The sequence below is a fragment of the Artemia sp. Qi Xiang Cuo genome, chromosome 1, assembly GCF_049724085.1.
Source record: "Artemia sp. Qi Xiang Cuo chromosome 1, ASM4972408v1, whole genome shotgun sequence".
NCBI classification, from domain to species: domain Eukaryota; kingdom Metazoa; phylum Arthropoda; class Branchiopoda; order Anostraca; family Artemiidae; genus Artemia; species Artemia sp. Qi Xiang Cuo.
Window position 1 is genome coordinate 48,122,974 of NC_142794.1, and position 20,816 is coordinate 48,143,789.

The 20,816-nt window shown below is 35.9% G+C and overlaps 2 protein-coding genes across 2 annotated transcripts in view; one reads left to right on the forward strand and one right to left on the reverse strand.

Annotated features, from left to right (window-relative positions):
• LOC148956407 (RNA-binding protein 48) overlaps positions 1-1,594 on the reverse strand; it is a 31,230-nt gene extending 29,636 nt beyond the window's left edge. The window contains exon 1 of the mRNA XM_089095219.1: positions 1,404-1,594. The gene's annotated coding sequence lies outside the window, so the exon portion shown is untranslated. The remainder of the gene's footprint in view (positions 1-1,403) is intronic.
• A 107-nt stretch (positions 1,595-1,701) lies between these two features.
• Positions 1,702-19,302, forward strand: LOC148956408 (gamma-aminobutyric acid receptor-associated protein). The gene is made up of 3 exons (XM_089095231.1): positions 1,702-1,865; positions 5,525-5,722; positions 19,049-19,302. Exons 1-3 carry the CDS (start codon positions 1,776-1,778, stop codon positions 19,112-19,114), a joined length of 354 nt encoding a protein of 117 aa, XP_088951357.1. The 5' UTR covers positions 1,702-1,775; the 3' UTR covers positions 19,115-19,302.
• The last annotated feature ends 1,514 nt before the right edge of the window (positions 19,303-20,816 follow it).

Here is a 20,816-nt window from a genome sequence, read left to right on the forward strand (position 1 = left end):
TGCAACACTCCTTACCCCCCCCCCCCCTCCAAAAAAAGTTACATAGTGTCAGAAAGCCAGGGCTAGACAAAATAAACATCACACACACAGGAGGAAAATGCAAAAAAATAAATAAACAGTCAAACAATTTGAAAAAAAATGTTGCCAAAAAAATTATTACTACTTATTTAGGTAGTAAAAGAGTAATATTTTTGAGGTAGATATGGTGCTTAGGTAGGATTCTTTTTATTACTACTTATTTAGGTAGTAAAAGAGTAATATTTTTGAGGTAGATATGGTGCTTAGGTAGGATTCTTTTTAAGAACTTGATGCAAAGTCAAATGATTATGATCTATTCATACAGTCAGAGCAAGATAAATTTGGATTTTATTTGAATTCAAAGATTTGAAGAGACAAAAGGTGAAGTACATCTAAGTGCCCTAGGAAGAGCTATGTTCCTTGTGGAGCTCAATAAAATTGAAAAAGATGCTCATGAAAAAATACAGAGTAATTTAAGGTCAAACAAGGGGTTTTTTGCTGAAGAATTTGTTTCTATTATTGATTGTAACTGATAAAGATGCTGATAAGGAACATGTCAATACAGTATAGTCAAAATGAAACTATATTCTTTTAGGTGATTCAAAGTAGGTACTTCAAAGTACCTTCCCGGGACATACCTTGGTAAATATATACCAAATCATATTATTGAGTTAGGAATAAAGTGAATACATCATTTGATGCCTTTTTTATGCTCTTTACAAATATAATAATCATTTCTAACAGAAATGAATTTCAGCCCCCTGCCCCTATGTATGCCAATTCAGGGTATATATTTCTACATTAGGGGAGGGGGGCAAATTTTGTTTCTGATGTAAATAGGAGGTAAGTTTAAACTTTACCCCCCCCCTAATGTAGAAATATCTACCCTTAATTGTCATATAGAGGGGAGGGGGGCTAAAAACCTTCTGCGCTTGAAATGATAATTAGGCCCTACATTCGTAATCAATCTAAAAAAAGGCATAGAATGGTGTATTAAATTTAGTTATGAAGTAATTGTATTATTTGGTAGATATTTACCCATACCTTGGCATGTAGATCCATCCCTGAAAGTTTCATTTTCCTAACCCAACCCCTTTCCAAGATAGCCAAAAGTAACTAAAGTAGAATTTTACCCAAAGCTTTACAACAAAGTCTGTCTTCTGTGGTTGTGGGATAGGCTACTTTAGAAGCAACTCTCTGCTTTTTGTTTTCTTCTTCTCTTCTCTCCATGCCAACCAGGGTTGTCCACACCCCTTAGTTACTCAAGCAGTTGGTAATATCTAAACATATCCACCTCAATAATATTGATAGCCTATAGCCTATTAATAAGGGAAATGTATCCTGACTCAAAAGTTACTGCCAGATAAAAAATAAGACAGACTAACCCAATTGCAATAGTGAAGGTGGTCATAGGGCCTTATTGGCTCAATAAGCAAGTACAATAACTCAAAAGTATCCCACAGATAAGACCACCACAAACTTATTGGGCATTATAATTCACTTCAAGAATCCTAATGATGATGCAGAAGAAAAATTTCTGGATTTAGTTTTTCTTGGAATAGAGTATGGCAGAAAAGCCACGTTTCACCGTTTATTTAAAATTTGAGGGTTTGACTTTGATACTTCACGCGCGGAGTGCCATCTCAAAGATATAATAACACGTTTGTTTAGGAAGAATTAAGGTACGACGCATCAAAGGATACTGTTTGATAGGATTTACATTGCATCAAATTTTGCAGACATTATTATCTATTGAAATGAGGTGGCAATATAAGGAAGAACACCCCTTCGAAAAAAGAAGACAAGAAGGAGAGAAAATCCGTCGCAAGTATCCAGATAGAGTACCTGTAAGCCATAGGCTATTTGTTTTGTGTTGCCTTTGCTAGGTTATCAAAATTGAGTGGACTAATAGGTAGTCTATAGAGCAGAAATCAGTTAGCCTAAGAAAGAACTTTTAGATTCTCCATTTAATGTTCAGTCCCAATGTAATAATCACAATCTGATTCCAGCTTCCCCTTCTCTCCCCTGGTGGTAGGCCTATCAGTTCACTAAAATGTAAAAGAAGATGGGGGGACAATTGGTGCGTTTTCTGTGGAAAACCTAATATAGTAGTCTAGTTTAATAATGTAAGGAAATAGGGCAGTATCCCCAGTGCTTGGACAGAGTGTAACCTCAAATGCTTGGACTGGAATGTATCTTCTCTGAACATGGAGTTTAGGTCCCCCTTAGATTTTGACAAATATCCTTTTTGGTAGGGTGAGATACCTAGTATTTTGGGTCAATATATATCAAATCATATAATTGAGTTTCAAATAAAGTGAATACACCATTTGATGCCTTTTTTTATGCTGATCACGAATATAATAAGCATTTCTATCGGAAATGTATTTCCGATAGCCTCCCCCCTAGATAGGATTTACCTCACACACCCCTGACTGTGCCTGTTTGGGGTGGGAGACGGGAATACATTTCTAAGTTAATTGCCTATTATATTTGAAAACATAATAAAAAAAAGGCATCGAAAGCTGTATTAACTATATTCATAGATAAAAAAAATTATCTGGTGGATATTGACCGTATTTTGGAAGCTAACAGCAATGTTGAGCAGTTCACGTAAATGACATATGTATATGGTAATTGATTCACTTGCAAGTTCAATTTTAAGCCCTTTACAGACCCTCAAAGATGAGGTAAATTTGCATATGACACAATAATTTAGCTAGGATGAAAGTGAAAATGTCATTTGATGCCTTTTTTATGCTCTTTCATTATACAATAATTGCTTCTGTTGCAAATTGCATCTTGATCCCTTAAAGGGGCCCCAAAGGTATTTTATATTAATTATGAAAGAGCATAAAAAACACATCAAATGATGTTTTGCTTTCATCCTAACTAAATTATATGGCCCACTGCTAATTTAGCTTGAACTAACCCCAGTCCACTGTAACACCATGTGCTACAGTACAAGCTTTGTGAAATATTGCAATGATCTCTAGTGTTTGTATTGTTTTATTTTATCCTGACAAAGTTTTATCAGACAATTTTATTCTCATTCTCAAGTGTTTTTTATCCTTTAGGTTATTTATCCTAACAAAGTTTTGTCAGACAACTTTATTTTGCCAATTATGACTAAGAGACATCATATTTGGGCTTTGCCCACAAGAGCTATGTCTTGTTTTTGAATTAAATGAATTTGAACTTTACACCCCCATAATATGCAAATATATACCCTGAATTGGAAGTTACCCAGAATTGTTGACAGCAAAGTTTCAAATTGCAAAATTCAGCTTTATTTTTGTCAATGGCATTTGAAAAACTTGAAACAGTAGGAAAATGGTTTGAATTGAGTTGCCTAATAAATGAAGTTTGAATTGCAATAAATAAGTATTTTTGGATTATATTACTCTTGAACAACTTATTTATAAAGTACTGATATGTTTCAATAATCACTTTTCAATAACTTAACTAGTGTTGATAACTTCTTTGTGTGGTCACAAAATGAAATACCTTTAGGGCCCCTTTAAGGGCTCAAGATGCAAATTTGCAACAGAAGCAATTATTGTATTATGAAAGAGCATAAAAAAGGCATCAAATGGTCAACAAGAGATGTAACAACACCTCTTTTAACTTGTGGGGGGTGATTGGATTTAAAATGTAGATATCTGTTATTTTGTGTGGGTTTTGATATTGATAAACTGGATTTTACAATCTACAGAAAACCCACACAAAATAATAGATATCTACATTTAAATCCAATCACCCCACACAAGTTAAAAGAGGTGTTGTTACATCTCTTGTTGATCATGCCCTAAACATTTGCTCTGAATCTCACATCACAGATGAACTAAGTTTTATTAGAGACATATTTTTGGAAAGGGTTATCCTGTTGGCTTTATTAACAATACAATTAGCCAAAGATTGGCAAGACACTCCCATAAAATTAAGGGTCTTTTGCAATGTGAAGTTTCTGTCAAGCTCTCAAATATAATTTACCTTCCATATATTCCAAAAGTCACTACAAGTTTAAAAAAAGTTTGTCCACAAAATAATTTTTATGTTGTATTTACAAATGATTTTAAAATCATGAGTTTCTTAAATTCTGGTAAAGATATAACCCCAGTTACTCGCCAAAGAGGGGTTTATCAAATACCATGTGTCTGTGGCCATTTTTATGTTGGTAGAACCCATCAAAATTTAGAAAAACACCTACAACAACACAAAGATGACATAACTAAAGCTTTAAATTCTAATAGTCAAATATTTCCTTTGATTCTGCTTTAAGCAGTCACATATATGATAACCCTAGTCATAAAATGCTTTTTGATGAAACTTGCCTTATTAGCAATGATTTTGGCATAAAACAGGTTGTTCGAGAGGCAATTGAAATTAAAATCATAACAAATAGTAATATTTCTTTAAATAGAGATTTGGGGGAATATTCACTTAATGCCCTAGACACAAATTTAATTAAAAATGATTTAACTAATTATATTAAAAAAGCAGTAAATAACTCCACTCAACCTGTTACGAATAGACCATCTAGGCTGGCTGCCAAGAAGGCGAGATTAGCTTTAAAAGCTTGTCTGTAAGTATTTTAATTCCATTTGAATGAATTGTTCTCTGTCCACTTTGTTTGGAGTACCAGTCCTGGTTGAACTTCCTTGAAGTAATGATATTAGGGCTTTTTTAAAACATTCTCAAAAAAATCTTTCAGTTTTAACGACCGAATTTTAATTTAAGTTTCTTTTATATTGTTTTTACTCTCTTCGTTTGTTTTGCTGATGACAGCCCTTGGATATAGGGTCAAAATATTCATTTAAAGTTGCGTTCCACTGTCTTGTATAAAAATTTCCCTGTTGTTCTACTTATTGTTTATCAAACTTATCAAAAATATATAAGTGAACTGGCAATAGTCCCCACAAGGCTCCATGGATGGCAAATTCAGGGGTGGATAAGAAAGGAAAAAGGAGTGCAACACTCCTTACCCCCCCCTCCAAAAAAAGTTACATAGTGTCAGAAAGCCAGGGCTAGACAAAATAAACATCACACACACAGGAGGAAAATGCAAAAAAATAAATAAACAGTCAAACAATTTGAAAAAAAATGTTGCCAAAAAAATTATTACTACTTATTTAGGTAGTAAAAGAGTAATATTTTTGAGGTAGATATGGTGCTTAGGTAGGATTCTTTTTAAGAACTTGATGCAAAGTCAAATGATTATGATCTATTCATACAGTCAGAGCAAGATAAATTTGGATTTTATTTGAATTCAAAGATTTGAAGAGACAAAAGGTGAAGTACATCTAAGTGCCCTAGGAAGAGCTATGTTCCTTGTGGAGCTCAATAAAATTGAAAAAGATGCTCATGAAAAAATACAGAGTAATTTAAGGTCAAACAAGGGGTTTTTTGCTGAAGAATTTGTTTCTATTATTGATTGTAACTGATAAAGATGCTGATAAGGAACATGTCAATACAGTATAGTCAAAATGAAACTATATTCTTTTAGGTGATTGTTGAAAAGGCACCAAAGGCTAGGATTGGTGATTTGGACAAGAAAAAGTATCTTGTTCCTTCTGACCTGACAATTGGACAATTCTACTTTTTGATTAGGAAGCGTATTCATCTAAGACCAGAAGATGCTTTGTTCTTTTTTGTCAACAATGTGATTCCTCCTACTAGTGCTACCATGGGAGCTCTTTACCAGGTACAATAAATTTGCCAGCTTCTTTGATGCAGTAGAATATTTTGAAAGTTACTATAAACTGCTGCATTAATTCTTCCACTAATTATAATTCCTTAAATTACAGTTTTTTACGAATTTTCTCAAATCATAGTTGATTATCTGTTTAGAATGTTCCATACATTATGTATTGTCTATTGTTTCTTTACCCACCACCTTGATGTAGTTGTGTTGAATATAACAAAAGATTTTTTCTAGAATATCTTAATGCAGCTGTAGGTCTTAAGAGTTCACTTACACATTTCTTCTTAATCTATGTCCACATTTGAGCTTAGAGTTACTAGTTAACAGGCCCATGCATAGATGTGCATATGCATATAATTCTTTGGAAGATAGATGGGGATTTAAAAATTTGTGCTTTGGGGGAAGAACAAAATAAATGTATTGTTTAGACCATTATTCTTCAAGTTTCCTTTGGGGGGGGGGCCTTTGGACCACTTTAAATTTGTCTTGAAAGAGAACCTTAAAGCGTTTTCAGGGGGGGGTATTGGTCCTGTTGATCCCCTACCAGGAGGACTGTTCTGAAAATTAATTTCTGGTTTGAAAACCTACCTCCTGCTGTTTGTCTCGCCTCTTTAACTAGAAAAAATGTTGTTATCTTGCTTTTCTTCCCTCAGCATTGATTTTCATACATCTAGCTTATTTTTAAGTGGACACTGGCAAATGTACTTAAAAACACATACTGTTGGTTTGACATACCAGGTGCATAAAGATAAAACCAGAATTTTTGCATAGGAAATATTTGTCTATTGTATGGACAAAATAAAAATGTTTAAAGCAAATATGAATAAATAAGCCTCTCCATTCTTGAGCCATCTTGTCCTTTTTAGAGTATTTTTTTTAAGTATTCGTGGGAAAAAAGGATGCATGGTTAGCAAAACCTGCACAAAATTTAGAGCTGGATTTTTGTTCTTAAAGCTGTCACTCTTCTTTCTAACCAGAAATTAGCTGTTCTGATTGGTTCTGCAGAAAAGCTAAAGGAGTGACTAAGCTCCATTTGTCCAAACTTCTATGCCCACCACCTCACTCCTAATGAACCATTCCTCATTTGGCAAGTTCAGGGCATTTTTCTACAGTCTTAATTTGTCCATCCTTCTGTGTCCCCCACCCCTCACCTAATGAAGTGTGCCCCATTCAGCAAGTTCAGGGCATTTTCTTGCACTTTCTCACTGTAGATACACAGTTAGTGAGAACAATTGAAAACATTGCGAGCTTCTTTAACTTGTATTTATCCCTTGCCCCTCATGAAGCAGTACTGGTTGAAGAAGTTACATTTTTTTTCATAATGGGAGTACACACTTAGAAAAGAAAAACTGCTCCACAGATCAGAGCAATTTCCAAGCAACCACAAATAACAGACAAAATTCAGCCCAGAAGACTGCAATACTGTGACCAAATAGGTTCCATGAGACAATGATAATTTCCCTACAATGTTTGGTATTGGACTCCTCCAGGTCTTAGGAGGAGTGGCAGACAACCAAATGCGCTAGGTCGTCTTGAAAAGGAAGCAAGAGTCTTGCAGCCAGCCCTCGGTGAGCTATGGAGATTGGGCCAAGATTGTCCAACATGAAAGTCAACCATAGCTGCATTATATGCCTCCATGCGTGGGATGAATTAATTCTAAGTCGTGCACAAAACATTCCAACCAGTCCAATAGGCTTGTAGAAGCTGCTGAAGCAGAGAGAACTAAAGAATGGCTGGTATATCCAACAATAAAAAGAGTGGAGACTTCAGCCCTGAAAAGGGCAACAAGCCCCAGATAGTCTCTTAAATTGACTGATTCTGCCATACTCTATTCCAAGAAAAACTAAATCCAGAAATTTTTCTTTTACATCATCATTAGGATTCTTGAAGTGGATTATAATGCACAATAACTTTGTGGTTGTCTTATCTGTGGGATACTTTTGAGTTATTGTACTTGCTTATTGGAAAAAATGCACAATAACTTTGTGGTTGTCTTATCTGTGGGATACTTTTGAGTTATTGTACTTGCTTATTGAGCCCATAAGGCCCTATGACCACCTTCACTATTGCACTTGGGTTGGTCTGTCTTATTTTTAATCTGGCTGGAGTAACTAGGGGGTGTGGACAGCCCTGTTTGGCATGGAGAGAAGAGAAGAAGAAAATAAAAAGAGCAGAGAGTTGCTTCTAAAGTCTATAACAACCACAGAAAATCGAGCTCTGATTTGTGAAGAGCAGAATCCTCAAGCTTTCCTTGTCAAGCTTTCTTGCAACAAATATCCACTGAGAAATCAAAACCACTTGTTTATCCCAGAACAACTCCAGAGCTCAAAGTTGAAGGAAACGAAGAGAAATTGAATCCTGAGGACCTGAAGGATGGTGGACACTGCCCCATAAAAATCTCATGAGTGATTACTGCAACTAGGTAAAGAGTGAACCATGGCCCATAGTAACTGGAAGTTTCAAAACGCGTTTTGGAAAAAATTGTAAATTGAAGCTAATTCAGGAATGGTAACTTTTATTTCAGTTAAAAGCTTATTGTGAAAACTAATTTATGGGAATTTCAAAAGAACCAAAAATCCATCAAAAAATGTGCCAGTTCAAAGTGGAAGTTGCACCATTAGAGCCAATATGGTCAAAATCCTGTATAAGGGAATTAAAATTACCTACTGTAGTGCTAGATGTCTGTCCTTTGATTTATTTATTTTTTTTCAAGGGTGATGGTACCATGCCAGTGGTTGTAAAATATTGGGAGGGGGTTCATTTGAAAGGAGATCACTATATATAGTGCCCTTTTAAAGCTCCCCTAAATGGGGGCTCTTTGTGTAGAAGAATGTGTCTTCCTTATTTTTTTCCAGGCAAATTCTCATGAAATAGGTGGTTGTAGAAACTTAGAAAAGTGCTTTGTCAATAAAAAAATAGAATTCTTGTAGTCCTTTTCTAAAAGTTGAAAGTGATTGGATCAAAATAAGAACCATTTTTTCTACTTAGGTTGACAAACTTTGTTTTGCTGTCCATAGAGTACAAACTAACTGACAAAATCTATTTTGAGGTTGTTATTGAATAATTTGCTCCCCCCCCCCCCTAAAAGCTAGGAAAATGAAGTTTTAGACTATTTAAAGCTGAATATCAATCTAGTTTTAAATAAACAGTTTACTTATTTGCATAATTATGTTTTCAAATTAATAGTATGAACTCCAGGTTTGGGACTCACTGTATGTGGGACCGCAGTTTCAGGGTGTACTCTCCATAATTAGCCTTATTTACTGCTAAGATATTGAGGCTTTTGTGTTGGTAAGCCAAATACATTGGAAGAATTTGAAATTTACAAACACCTAACCGCAGTTCCCAAGTGCATACTTAACAAGCACCTACACTTCAAATCCCACAGTTTTTTTTTTTTTTTTTTGATAGATTAATTCATACCAATTCACTTAGCCCATCCCCCCGCCCTGCAACTAAACTGAACTGAAAATAATAGCCTTCCCTTGTCCAAAACACTGTTCAAATGTTGATCCCTCCATGCCAAGCCACGCCAAATCGACCATGCCAAATCGACCCCTCCAATTGCAACTGTCAAGAGAGAAGAAGACGCTAGTAGCTGACGATGGAGAACATGTCTCTGAAACCATGGTCCCACAAACTGTGTATTGTGTAAATAATTGTTCCATTCTGTTTTATCATGTTTGGAAAAACAAACCTATAGTTGAATAGTGTTAATGTTGTCCCCATCATTTTCTAAAATAGGCTGCTTCAAGGTATGGAAAGGGGTGGGTATTCATTAGACTTGGAAAGCAAGTGGCACTTATAGTCTGCCCTGAGCGGCAACCATCCTAGTTAACCCATTGCTACCAACACATCTGTTTTCACTTCAGCTAGAGCAAACCTATGAGCTAACTTTAACTTGCTACTTAGTTCTGCATTTCATTCTGGTATTTACTCAATCTACACCTGTTCCCCTGTTCTTCCATCAGTTTTAATGTGCTTCTTTGTTGTAACATAGTCTTTGAAATTGTTAGTTTTCTCCTTTAATGTCCACAAACAAAAATTGCAGTGGGACTTCAGAGGATAATTATTGGTCTCACTACAAATCACGGATCTCTGGATCACTTCCCCTTTGCTGAGAACTTGTTTTCCATTTTCCGGGTGAGGTAGGTTCTTATCCTTAGAACCATTTGGTGAGCTTTGACTGTCATTATTTTTCCCAACTGGATAGCATTTTAGGCCCCTTTTTTCTTGAAAAGATGAGAAAAAACATTGCGTTCCAACATCCTCTCTCAGAATTGCTGGTGGGTGCTTCCAATATAAAAACAGGCACAAGAACAAGTGATCCTATAGACACCACTACTCAGAATGGGGCTGGTTTTATCTTTGCCACAGTTGAAAAAAGTCTGTATTCTATTTGGATTTTTGGATATAATGTTCAGGTTATATCTTTTAAAAAAAAATCTTTGCCTAAAAATGGAATGCTTTCAATTGGAGATTTTGTGTGATTGTTTCTACAGTTTGTTTTATTTTTCTACTTTTGCACTGGGGATGACCTAGTAGATGTCTCGGCCAAATTATATGTGCACTGTTTTTTTTTTTTTTTTTTTTTTTTTTTTCACTGACTGCAACATTCTTATTTTTTATTTTTTTCTTCTTCCCTACAGATATATTCTCTTATCTTGTTATCCTTAGCCATTGTGGTCTCAGAAATCATTTACTGTTTCTCTTGGTCACTGTCGTCTCAGTTCTATCATATGAAATACACAATCGCAAATAATCATTCTCCTCAGAATTCATACGTAAACATGAGCCATCTTTAATTCTTCTCACTTTTGGTTTTTCAGCATTTTGAGCTATAGTTTCTTCAATAGAATTATCTGGACTTTTTTGTCTTCATGCAACTTGCAGTATCTTCGTTTTCAGGACATGAATTTCTGTTATGTTTTTTCTTTTTGTCTTAATAGCTGATTTTAGCTTTCTTGAAAAACTTATAGTATGGTGCTAGCTCAACACCTTTTGTTCACTGTCGACCAGTTTTAAAGTAAAAGATTCAAGATAGATTTAAGAACTCAACAAGAACAATATTGGGCTATACACTGCTGATGTTCTTTATTGTCTTAAACTCTTAACAGCCCGAAGTATTTTGTTGTAGGCTTATGGGATGTGATTTCGTATCTTTTTCTGTTAGATTCTGTAGCATAGGTTTTACAAGAGAAACTACAAGAATTAAAATGAAACTACACATAAAGATTACACATTGATTTGGAAATCCTGTCAAATGATTACAGCAAAAACATTAAATTATTAGGCTTATGCCTACAAAAACAAGTTGCTGTGATTACCTCCCTCCAGATTTTTTATTGTCTTCAATACAAAGCAGACAAATATGGGTTTGTAAGAGCCAGCAAATAAGCTTTGCTGCGTTATGCAACAATTCTAATCATAGGCAGCGCAATAGCGCTGCCTAAGTAAAGAACAATGTTGGTACAGTGTATAATTTTTTTTTTTTTGGTTTTAGACCAGGGTTCACTCGATTGGAAATTGGAGGAGCTAGTGCCCTTTTTAATAGTCGAAAGTGATTGGAGGGCAACTAGCCCCCCCCCTCCCCCCCCCCACTCGTCCATCGTTCCCCAAAACATATCCAATCAAAATTTAGATACAGCCATTTTGTTCAGCGTAGTTGATTTCCAGATAGAAAATATGTTTTTGAGGAGGTCACTCTCCCAATCCCATCAGGGCAAGGGTTTTAAGTTATGCCCTGGGGGTATATAAGAACGATGTTGGCACAATGTATTATTTATTTTTTTTTTTCTTTAGAGCAGGGCACTTCGTATCGAAGAATTTGCCGTAGAAACTTCGAAAAGGGCTCATTCAATTAGAAATTTGGGTGGTTTGTGCCCTTTTTAATAGTCAAAAGTGATTGGAAGGCAACTAACACCCGTTCCACGCCCACCATTTCCCGAAAAACATCCAATCACAACTTTGAGATAGCCATTTTGTTCAGCATAGTTGATTTCCAGATAGAAATTATATTTTGAGCAGGACACTCCCCCACAGCCCTCAGGGTATGGGTTGTAAGTTATGCCCTGGGGCATATAAGGTTTTTATAGAAAGCATTGGCGTAAACACTTCAAAAAAGGCTTATTCGATTGGAAGATGAAATAACTAGTGCCAGTTTTAATAGTTGAAAGTTATTGGAGGGCAACTAACCCCCCTCTCATGTACACTCTTTCCCCTAAAACGTCCAATCAAATTTTTGAGATAGCCATTTTGTTCAATATAGTTGAAAGGTCTGAAAATTAGGTCTTTGAGGGTGACACCCCCCCCTCCCACAGCCCTCAGGGCAAGCGGTGTAAGTTATGCCCTAAGGGCATATAAGGTTTTTGTAGAAAGCGTTGTCGCAGAAATTTTAAAAAAGGCTCATTCGAATTGACATTCAAAGATCTACTGCCCTTTTTAGTAGTCGAAATGGTTTAGAAGGCAACGGACCCCACTCTCACGTCTACTTTTTCGCCCAAACCATCCAGTAAAAATTTTGAGATAGATATTTTATTCTATGTAGTTGTAAATTCTGGAAATTAGGGTCTTTAATGGTGACAACCCCCATAACCCTCAGGACAAAGGTTGTAAGTTATGCCCCGGGAGCGTATACGGTTTTTTATAGAACACTTTGCGGTCATAGAAACTTCAAAAAGGGCTCATTCGATTGGAAACTGAAATGGCTAGTTCCCCTTTTAATAGGTGAAAGTGATTGGAAGGCAACTAACACCCTTTTTACGCCCACAATTTCCCAAACAATATCCAATCAAAATTTTGAGATAGCCATTTTGTTCCATGCAGTTTAAAGTTCAGGAAATTATACTTTTGGTTAGAACATTCCCATCACAGTCTTCAGTGCAAGGGTTATAAGTTACGCCCTGGGGGCATATAAGTTTTTTGTCGTAAAAACTTGAAAAAGGGCTCATTCGATAGGAAATTCAAAGGGCTAGTGCCCTTTTTAATAGTCTAGAAAGTCATTTGAGGGCAACTAACCCCCCCTCTCACGCCCAACTTTTCCCCCAACACATCTAATCAAAATTTTTAGATAACCATTTCAACCTATTTGAAAGTTTTGGAAATTAGGTCTTTAAGGATGACAACCCCTCCACCCCCACAGTTCTCAGGGCAAGGCTCGTAAGTTATGCCCCGGGGGCATATAAGGTTTTTTATAGAAAGCGATGTTGTAGAAACTTCAAAAAGGGCTCATTCAATTGGAAATTGAATGGGCGAGTGCCCTTTGAATAGTCGAAAGTGATTGAAGGGCAACTAACCCCCTTCTCACGCCCACCATTTCCCCAAACACATTCAATAAAAATTTTGAGATGTCCATTTTGTTCAACGTAGTGGAAAGGTCTGGAAAATAGGTCTTTTAGGATAATAAACTCATCAGAGCCCTCAGTGCAAGGGTTGTAAGTTATGCCCTGGGGGCATATATGGTTTATATTGAAAGTTGTTGTAGAAATTTCAAAAGAGGCTCATTTGATTGGAAATTATCATTTCCCCTTCAGATAATTTTCAATAATATAACAAGAACAGGATATTTTCCAAAGAATGGAAGAAAAGGTTTATTACCCCCATTCCAAAGAAAGGAGCAGCTAATGATTTCTCTGGTGTCCGGCCGATCACAGTTTCATCAGTTTTTAGCAGAATATACGAAAGCTTTGTTGCCGCATGGCTGAAAAAATATCTTTTGAAAGTAACTGATCGAATGCAATTTGGTAACATCCCTAAGTGTTCGACAGTTCATTACCTCGTTGATTTAATTGATTCTATTTTAAAACACCTGGATGAACCTGGAAAATGGATAAATTTAATTGCAATTGATTTCAGAAAAGCATTTGACCTTGTTGATCACAAAATCCTTTTAGAAAAAATGGCGGAAAAAATATACCCAGCTTTATTATTAAAATCATCAAGAGCTTCTTAACAAATAGAGAGCAAACTGTGAAGTATAAAGACCAATTTTCCACTTCTCAGCCAGTTTTTTGTGGAATTCCACAAGGAACTGTGATCAGGCTGCTGGGCTTCCTCCTCATGATAAATGAAATTGCTGTTGAGCTGGAGGACAGATGGAAACATGTTGACGACTTGTCCTTAACGGAAATCGTATCTAAGGATTTGAAGAGCAATGCTGCTGGTTTCATCGACCAAGTTACCTCAGAGGCGGCTGAACTAAACATGGTCGTGAATAAAGACAAATGCACGGTCACTTAAAATTTTACCAAATCAAAATAGCGTAAGTGTATCCAAGCTATCAAAGAAAGTAAACAGATTTTTTTGCGAATGGTATAAAATTTTCCATTTCAGGTCAACTAGAGGAGGTATGAAATTAAATTAAACACTACTATTTGTGTCCAGATTTTTAAAAGGGTGTATGTTGTTAAAAATTGCTGAAAATTTTTCTCCAGCATACAATTAGCAGGCCAAACTATAAATTCTTAAAAAACGAAAAAATTTAAAGTAATATTTTTTATCCTCTGAAAAGACTAGGGGAGAAACCGTACATTTTGAGGATTTTGACCCCTAAAAAGCGTATTTCTAAAGATATAAACTTCCTTTTTACATAAATAGATAGCTCAATTACTCACTTTTCTTGGTGATTTTTTTTCAATGACATCCATCAAGTTGTTTCTTGGTGAGACCCAAAAATGTGTGACCTCTTCAAGTGTCCAAAGTCACCCCAACCAGGGGGTGACTTCGGACACACATGGGACATTTCCGTACATTCATTAATTAATGATTGTAATTATTGATTCAGATACTATTAACATTTAATTCAGATAATATGGAAGTTAAATGTAACATTTAAATTTATTTTATGGGAAATTGGGCCAAATCACAGTCAAATACAAGAGCTTTGGCTGTTCGCCCAGTTCCTCCTACTGATACCGGTGCGGGAAGCTTCATAATAATGTCTTGAAAGTCAGTTTCTGCACAATCTCTACATTCAGGGAAGATGAACTTCCTACCAGAGTTGCGCAGGTAGTTTATTTTAGCTACTCTGCCACTTATTTCTTCAATTTCACCAACATAGTAAACAGCAGAGTTTTGCTTCTTTCCAACCATAAACCTCACAAGCACAAAATTTCCACAAGATCTGTCTCAAACTCACTGATACTTTCACAATGTACAGACTCGTCATCTGACTCGTCATTGAGCTGTATATCTATGTTTGAAATGCTGTCTCTAGTTTTGTCAGCAATGAGTGAAACCTTTGACTTTTTTAGCGACTTTTTCTTTTTATTAGTAAGCCTTAGCTCAGTCTCGGCTTCTAGTGCTCTCTTTTCTGGCGTTTCTGTCAGAATTCTACTTCTGCCTTTTTTACGGTTTTTGCGCGGACCCACTTGCATTTTTGCCTGTTGATATGGTCTGATGCTTCCAGGAGTTACTGCCGTAGGGAAGTTTGACTGCTGTTGACCCATCATGACAGGAGATGAATCACAAAATAAATCAGGGTGAGGATCATCCATATTCGAAGTTTCTGGGGCATTCTGTTCAGCTGGATCTGGGCGGTTTATCACCTCAGCTGGCAGAAAATCGACTTCTGTGAACACATTTGGATTTAAAGGCCAAATTCCTGCCTTCTCAAAACCAACTGTGATGTTTTGAGGATTTAGCTTTTCCAGAAAGGGATACACGCACAATTTCGCTATTTCATGTATTGAAATTCTCTGACCAGGGTTTAATTGCATCCAATTGTCAAATGAATCCCTGATTGCATGCTTCAATGGTGCATACACTGAAACATCAAGGGGTTGGAGACGATGGGAGCATTGGGGAGGAAAAGTTAGGAGGTGGATGTCGTTATCTTTACACAAGGAAACTAATTCTACTGAAATATGGCTTTCATGATTGTCAAACAGAGTCTTTTTTGCTGGGTTTGACCTCTTTTAGAAAGTGTTCGATGGAACAAAGGAAATTGTCCAAAGTCATCAATCCACTGCGATGGGCTAAGCCAATGCGTCCTGGTTGTCCATCTTGATACATCCTTTTTGGAGCTCTGACTCTTGGAAAAACAAACACTTGTGGAATTGTCTGACCAATTGCAGATACAAAGCATAGCATTGTGGTATTTTCCCCTCTTTCTGCTGACACAGTCTGTGCCACCTGTTTTACTCCCCTTTTAGCAATCACCTTTGGGGCCTAAACAACTGTGGGTACTCCTGTTTTATCACAGTTCCAAATTTGACCAGGAGGAAAATGATACTTGCAATATAACGCCTGAAGATTTCTAAAGAAGACACCAATTACAACGGCGTTAAAGCCTGCAGCACGACCCTGGCCTGTATTTTTGGGTTTTCTGATGGACAAACTGGCGTTCCGCTTGATGAAACCTCTTAGCCAATCCACTCCTGCTCTCTCTTTCAGTTTGCAGCTTGATAGGAATTTTATCTTCAATGTTATTGTCTATTGGCAGGCTAACTTTCTTGTTGCATAGGGAGTCAGCCCATGGTAAAGCAGTGAGCATTTTTCGAGGTATGCAGCAAGCTCTTTTTTTTGGAAGTAAAAACAAACTTAGTGCTCTTCTGAACAATGTCATTGTCAAAATTGCTACCAATAGCACCACTCTGCTCGAGATGTTGCATTTTTGCCTTGTATCGTTTCATGGCATCCGCAAGGGTACTCTTCATCAGGGAAAATTCTTCTGCGGTTGCTCGGAAAGACAACTTCCCATGTATAAATTGAATAACAGCACGCCTGACTAATTCTGGATCAGGAGGACCACTCCCTTTTCGAATGTAGTTGCGAACCATCTGTAAAATAAAATTATAATCGTCAGAACCTCAAGAGAACAACATGGAAATTAACACAGGACACGCCATGCTTTAAGGTGTGCTTTGAGGCATAGAATGGAAAGATGCCTGCAGGCAGTGTAATGTTTAGTCTAACATTATAATACAAAACATTAAACAAAAAAACTTTAAAAAACCACATCAAACATTTGTTTATGTTCATTTTTGTTACGTCTCTATAAGTCGGACAAATATTTCGGGGGTTTCAAACCCTCTACCCTCTTGGATACAGCCTTAGACTCTACTGTTTATCTTTCTGATATAAGTAGGCATTATATAAATGTTTATTATTCAACATAATAGTAAATCATTTAATAATAAGTATTATTTTTAAATATGATGGGTGAAAATGAATTGAACTGATCTACATAGCTGTGAAGGTGGACTGTAAATCTAAGCTTATATAAATGTCACATGACTCCTTTTGTATTATCACTGTCTATTTATAAGTTCAAATCACATATATTATAAAAACTAAACATTATAATATATAAGACAATAATCCATTGAATGTATAAAATTCAGAGTATGTATTTTAAACAAGGAGGGGTGGGGGGGGGGGTAAGGTTTATTGGTAAACCAGTTAGAAAGTATGGAAGAATATTCGATTAAGATTAGCTTGAATATTTTTGCCATAAACAGTGACATGCCGAGACTATTTTAAACGTATATACAGTCAAAAGTACACCTTAATTTCAGACAGAAATTAAAGGTTAAGCTTAGCCAAATCATAGAAAATGCTGTCCAATCTTGGACACAGGGTCTTAAAGTTGGAACAAAGTATCTAAATAACAGGCAGACTTAATTTTGGACAACTTTGATTCAAGACAAAGATTGTTACACAGAGTAGTTGCGTTTCAATAGGCTAGGCTGTAAGGCAAGGGGTTACTTTTGTCTAAGTGTAAATGTTGAAAACAAAGTTTGATAGTCAAAACAAATCACTTTAGTTTCTCTATAAGACAACAGGAATACGGTCAATTTTACCAATATTCTGCTTCCAGCCACATATAGTTCCATTTTCCAACTTATGAAAGACTTCCGTCAGTACGGGGCGAAACCGGACACCACGAAAAGTGTCCGGAATCGCCCCCCAAAAAGTGTCTGGAGTTACCCCATGTTGACGCCATTTTGAAAAAAAAAATTCGTAGATAACGGCCTGATATTTACTGATGAAAATTACCATGCAAATAGCAGGGGTATACCTTGTCTGATCCTGCTAACTCACGGCTCAAGAGCTGCGAGAAAATATTTCACAAAGACTACATGTGTCAGGATTTCCAGCAACCATATAAAAACTTCCTTACCTCTTTTCTCGGTTGTCTCTTTTCTCCAAAATTTAAAACGTGCGCCAAATGTGCGTTACATGAAGAGCATCTAGCGGGAATTTTTTGAAAGGATTAGCTCAAAAACTTTAGACGACAGGTCAAACGTACGGAGTCGCCCCCGTACGGTATCGCCCCTCTCCCCTATGACAATATAAAATGAACAGAAATTAATTAAAAAAAACTTTTCCCACAAAATAAGTTTTTCAAAGAAAAGTAAAGAATTCCATTAAACAAAAAATGAGCAAAAATAAAATCAAAAAATCTACCAAGCGTGAAACTACCACAAATCAGCCTCGATAAATAAATGAAACCCAAAACGAACAGAAATTACAATAAATAACCGAGTCAAACTCAAAACCAGCAGCAATTAACATAAGTTGGGCTCAAAACCCCTATGCCTTCCCAAGGCCAGAACATAATTTGCACTTTACTGAATAAAATACAAATGAATGTGCATTGTCAGTTTAATATGCATATACTGATATTTAGTAATCAAAATGTTAATATTATTTGATTTATTAAAGTTATGAAAGTAAAAACATTTATATTTTTACATTAGATTATTTTTAACATTAGATTATTTTATTTTATTTTTGCTAATTTTTGTTTAATGGAGTTCTTTACTTTTCTTTGAAAACTTATTTTGTGGAAAAAGTTTTTTTTAATTAATTTAACAAATATTTGCGTGGCAAAACAGGCTTCCGAGAGAAAAAGAAGAAGAAAATACACTTTTTAGGAATAGATCTTGCCTATCAAAGGTCACACAAGTTCAATTTTCAATCGCTTGACAGGTTATCCTAAACTTCTTCATCTACTCTAAGTATGAAATCTATTAAACTTGATGGAAACTAACAGTTTTTTTTTTTTTTAACTTTCGTCGTTAAAAATTCGCTCAGCCTATGAATCAATTTATTTTTTAAAAACCTTACTGCATTTTAGCACACTAAACTTTTTTAAAATCCATGTTATAGTTACAACAAACAAATAAAGTTTAAATTGTGTGTGTCAAGGCTGGGCCAATCGTTGCCTTTAGAAAATGATTCAGGTTTACAGACTTTCACAAAACATACATATTCATTTGTGCCCTTTCTTCACTCACTCTCCTTTTCTTTTCTTCTACCCTATCTTTCTCTGTCTCTTTAGTTTTTTCTATGCTTGTAGTGTAACATTCTGTTCTGTTCCAGGATTATCATGAAGAGGACTTCTTCTTGTACATTGCCTACAGTGATGAGAGTGTTTATGGTCAGTAAATGTAATGGTTATTTCTTTTCTTTCTTTTATTTTTATCCGTTTTGAAATGAGTGAGAATGTCTTACAGGTAAAAGTGAAATATACTTATATATATATACATATACATCAGACTTGTGTACGGTTTTATTTTCGTTTTTCTTTTTTTGTTAATAGCGTTTGAGAATAAATGTGCATTTAGCGGCTTGAAGATTTATTCCTTTTTTGTTGGTTTCACTCTTTTATTGATTTTCTTAATACTAAAGAAAGTGCAAGAAAAGAGACTATTTTACTACCGTATCAGATTGTTTTGTGAGAATATTCTCAATATAATTTTAAATTTCCTTTTTCTTGGTTTTAGCAGCTTTTCTCCCAAATATGTACTGTAACTTAGTTTAGTAAGTACGCATTTTTTTTTTTATTTGTTACCATTTTTCGTCTATAGTAACCATGGGAAACTGCTCAATTCCACGGAACGAATATTCTAAATAATTCGTTATTAAGAAATTACAACAACAGACAAAGCATAATTGCAGGGGTGTTTCATGTATTCTAGTCAACACGGAAAAACTGAAAGTAGAGACGCTGGGAACATACTAGGATCTAGCAAAATACATAACTCTATATAAAGAATATAAAGTGATTGTAGTGCAACCAGCCATGCTTCCACGCCCTTTTAGCTGTTCTCCCCCCAAATACATCCAATAAAACTTTTGAGGTAGTCATTTTGTTCAAAATAGAAGAGGCTCAGTAACTGCCTCCTGGGATGAAATGACCCCCCCCCCCCACATCACTTGGGGCAAGGGCTGTAACTTATCCAAGCTGCCCGCTGTTTGCATATAAGTTCTATTACTGGGAGAGGAAGAATTTTTGATCCTGGGTCTCCAAAAAGGCTAAAGATATTATATTAGAAATTTCAGAGCGTTGAACTAAATCAAAGCAGACTTTTTGCATATAAGCTGTACAAATGGTATATCAGCATAAATGGCTGAGGGTATTGAGTTGACATTTTCAAGAAAAGCTTAGGATAATGTTGAACTAACCAAAAGACACTATGAAAATCCAGGTTATCAAAAGAGCATATCTACAATGCCTCAGGAATGATTATGAGCATTAAGCTGAAAGTTTCAGCTTAATACCTTTCATAGAAAGACAGTGTGGTCTGGCAAAAGGATACCTAGTTTAAGGTATTATGTCTTTCAGGGACATTTTGAGGGGGGTGTAAAACTAAATCAAACGACACTCTGGCCATCCAAGTTGTTAAATAGGACTTATTTGCAATATCTTAGGACCGGCCGAGGGCATTGAGTTGAAACTTCTTGGGAATGCTGAAGGGAATATTGAACTAAATCAAAAGACAATAGGCGCATCCAGGGTGCACCTACAATATCTAAGGAATTCCCAAGGCTACTAAACAGCAACTTTCAATTCGTATTAAAGGGCTTGTTTAGCTAAAGGACAAGGCACTGTATGCATAATGTTTCCAAAATGGCGCATATGCAGTATAACAGAAACAGCTAAGGGCATTAGGTAGAAACTTTCAGGGGATGTTGAATTAAATCAAAGGACACTTTGTGCATCCAGATTGGCAAAAGAGCATTACCGCAATATCTCAGACACACCTAAAGTTATTAAGTTGAAACTTTCAGGGATGTTGAACTAAATCAGAGACACTTTGCACATCCAGATTGTCAAAAAGATGTATCTGCAGTATCTCAGGATTCG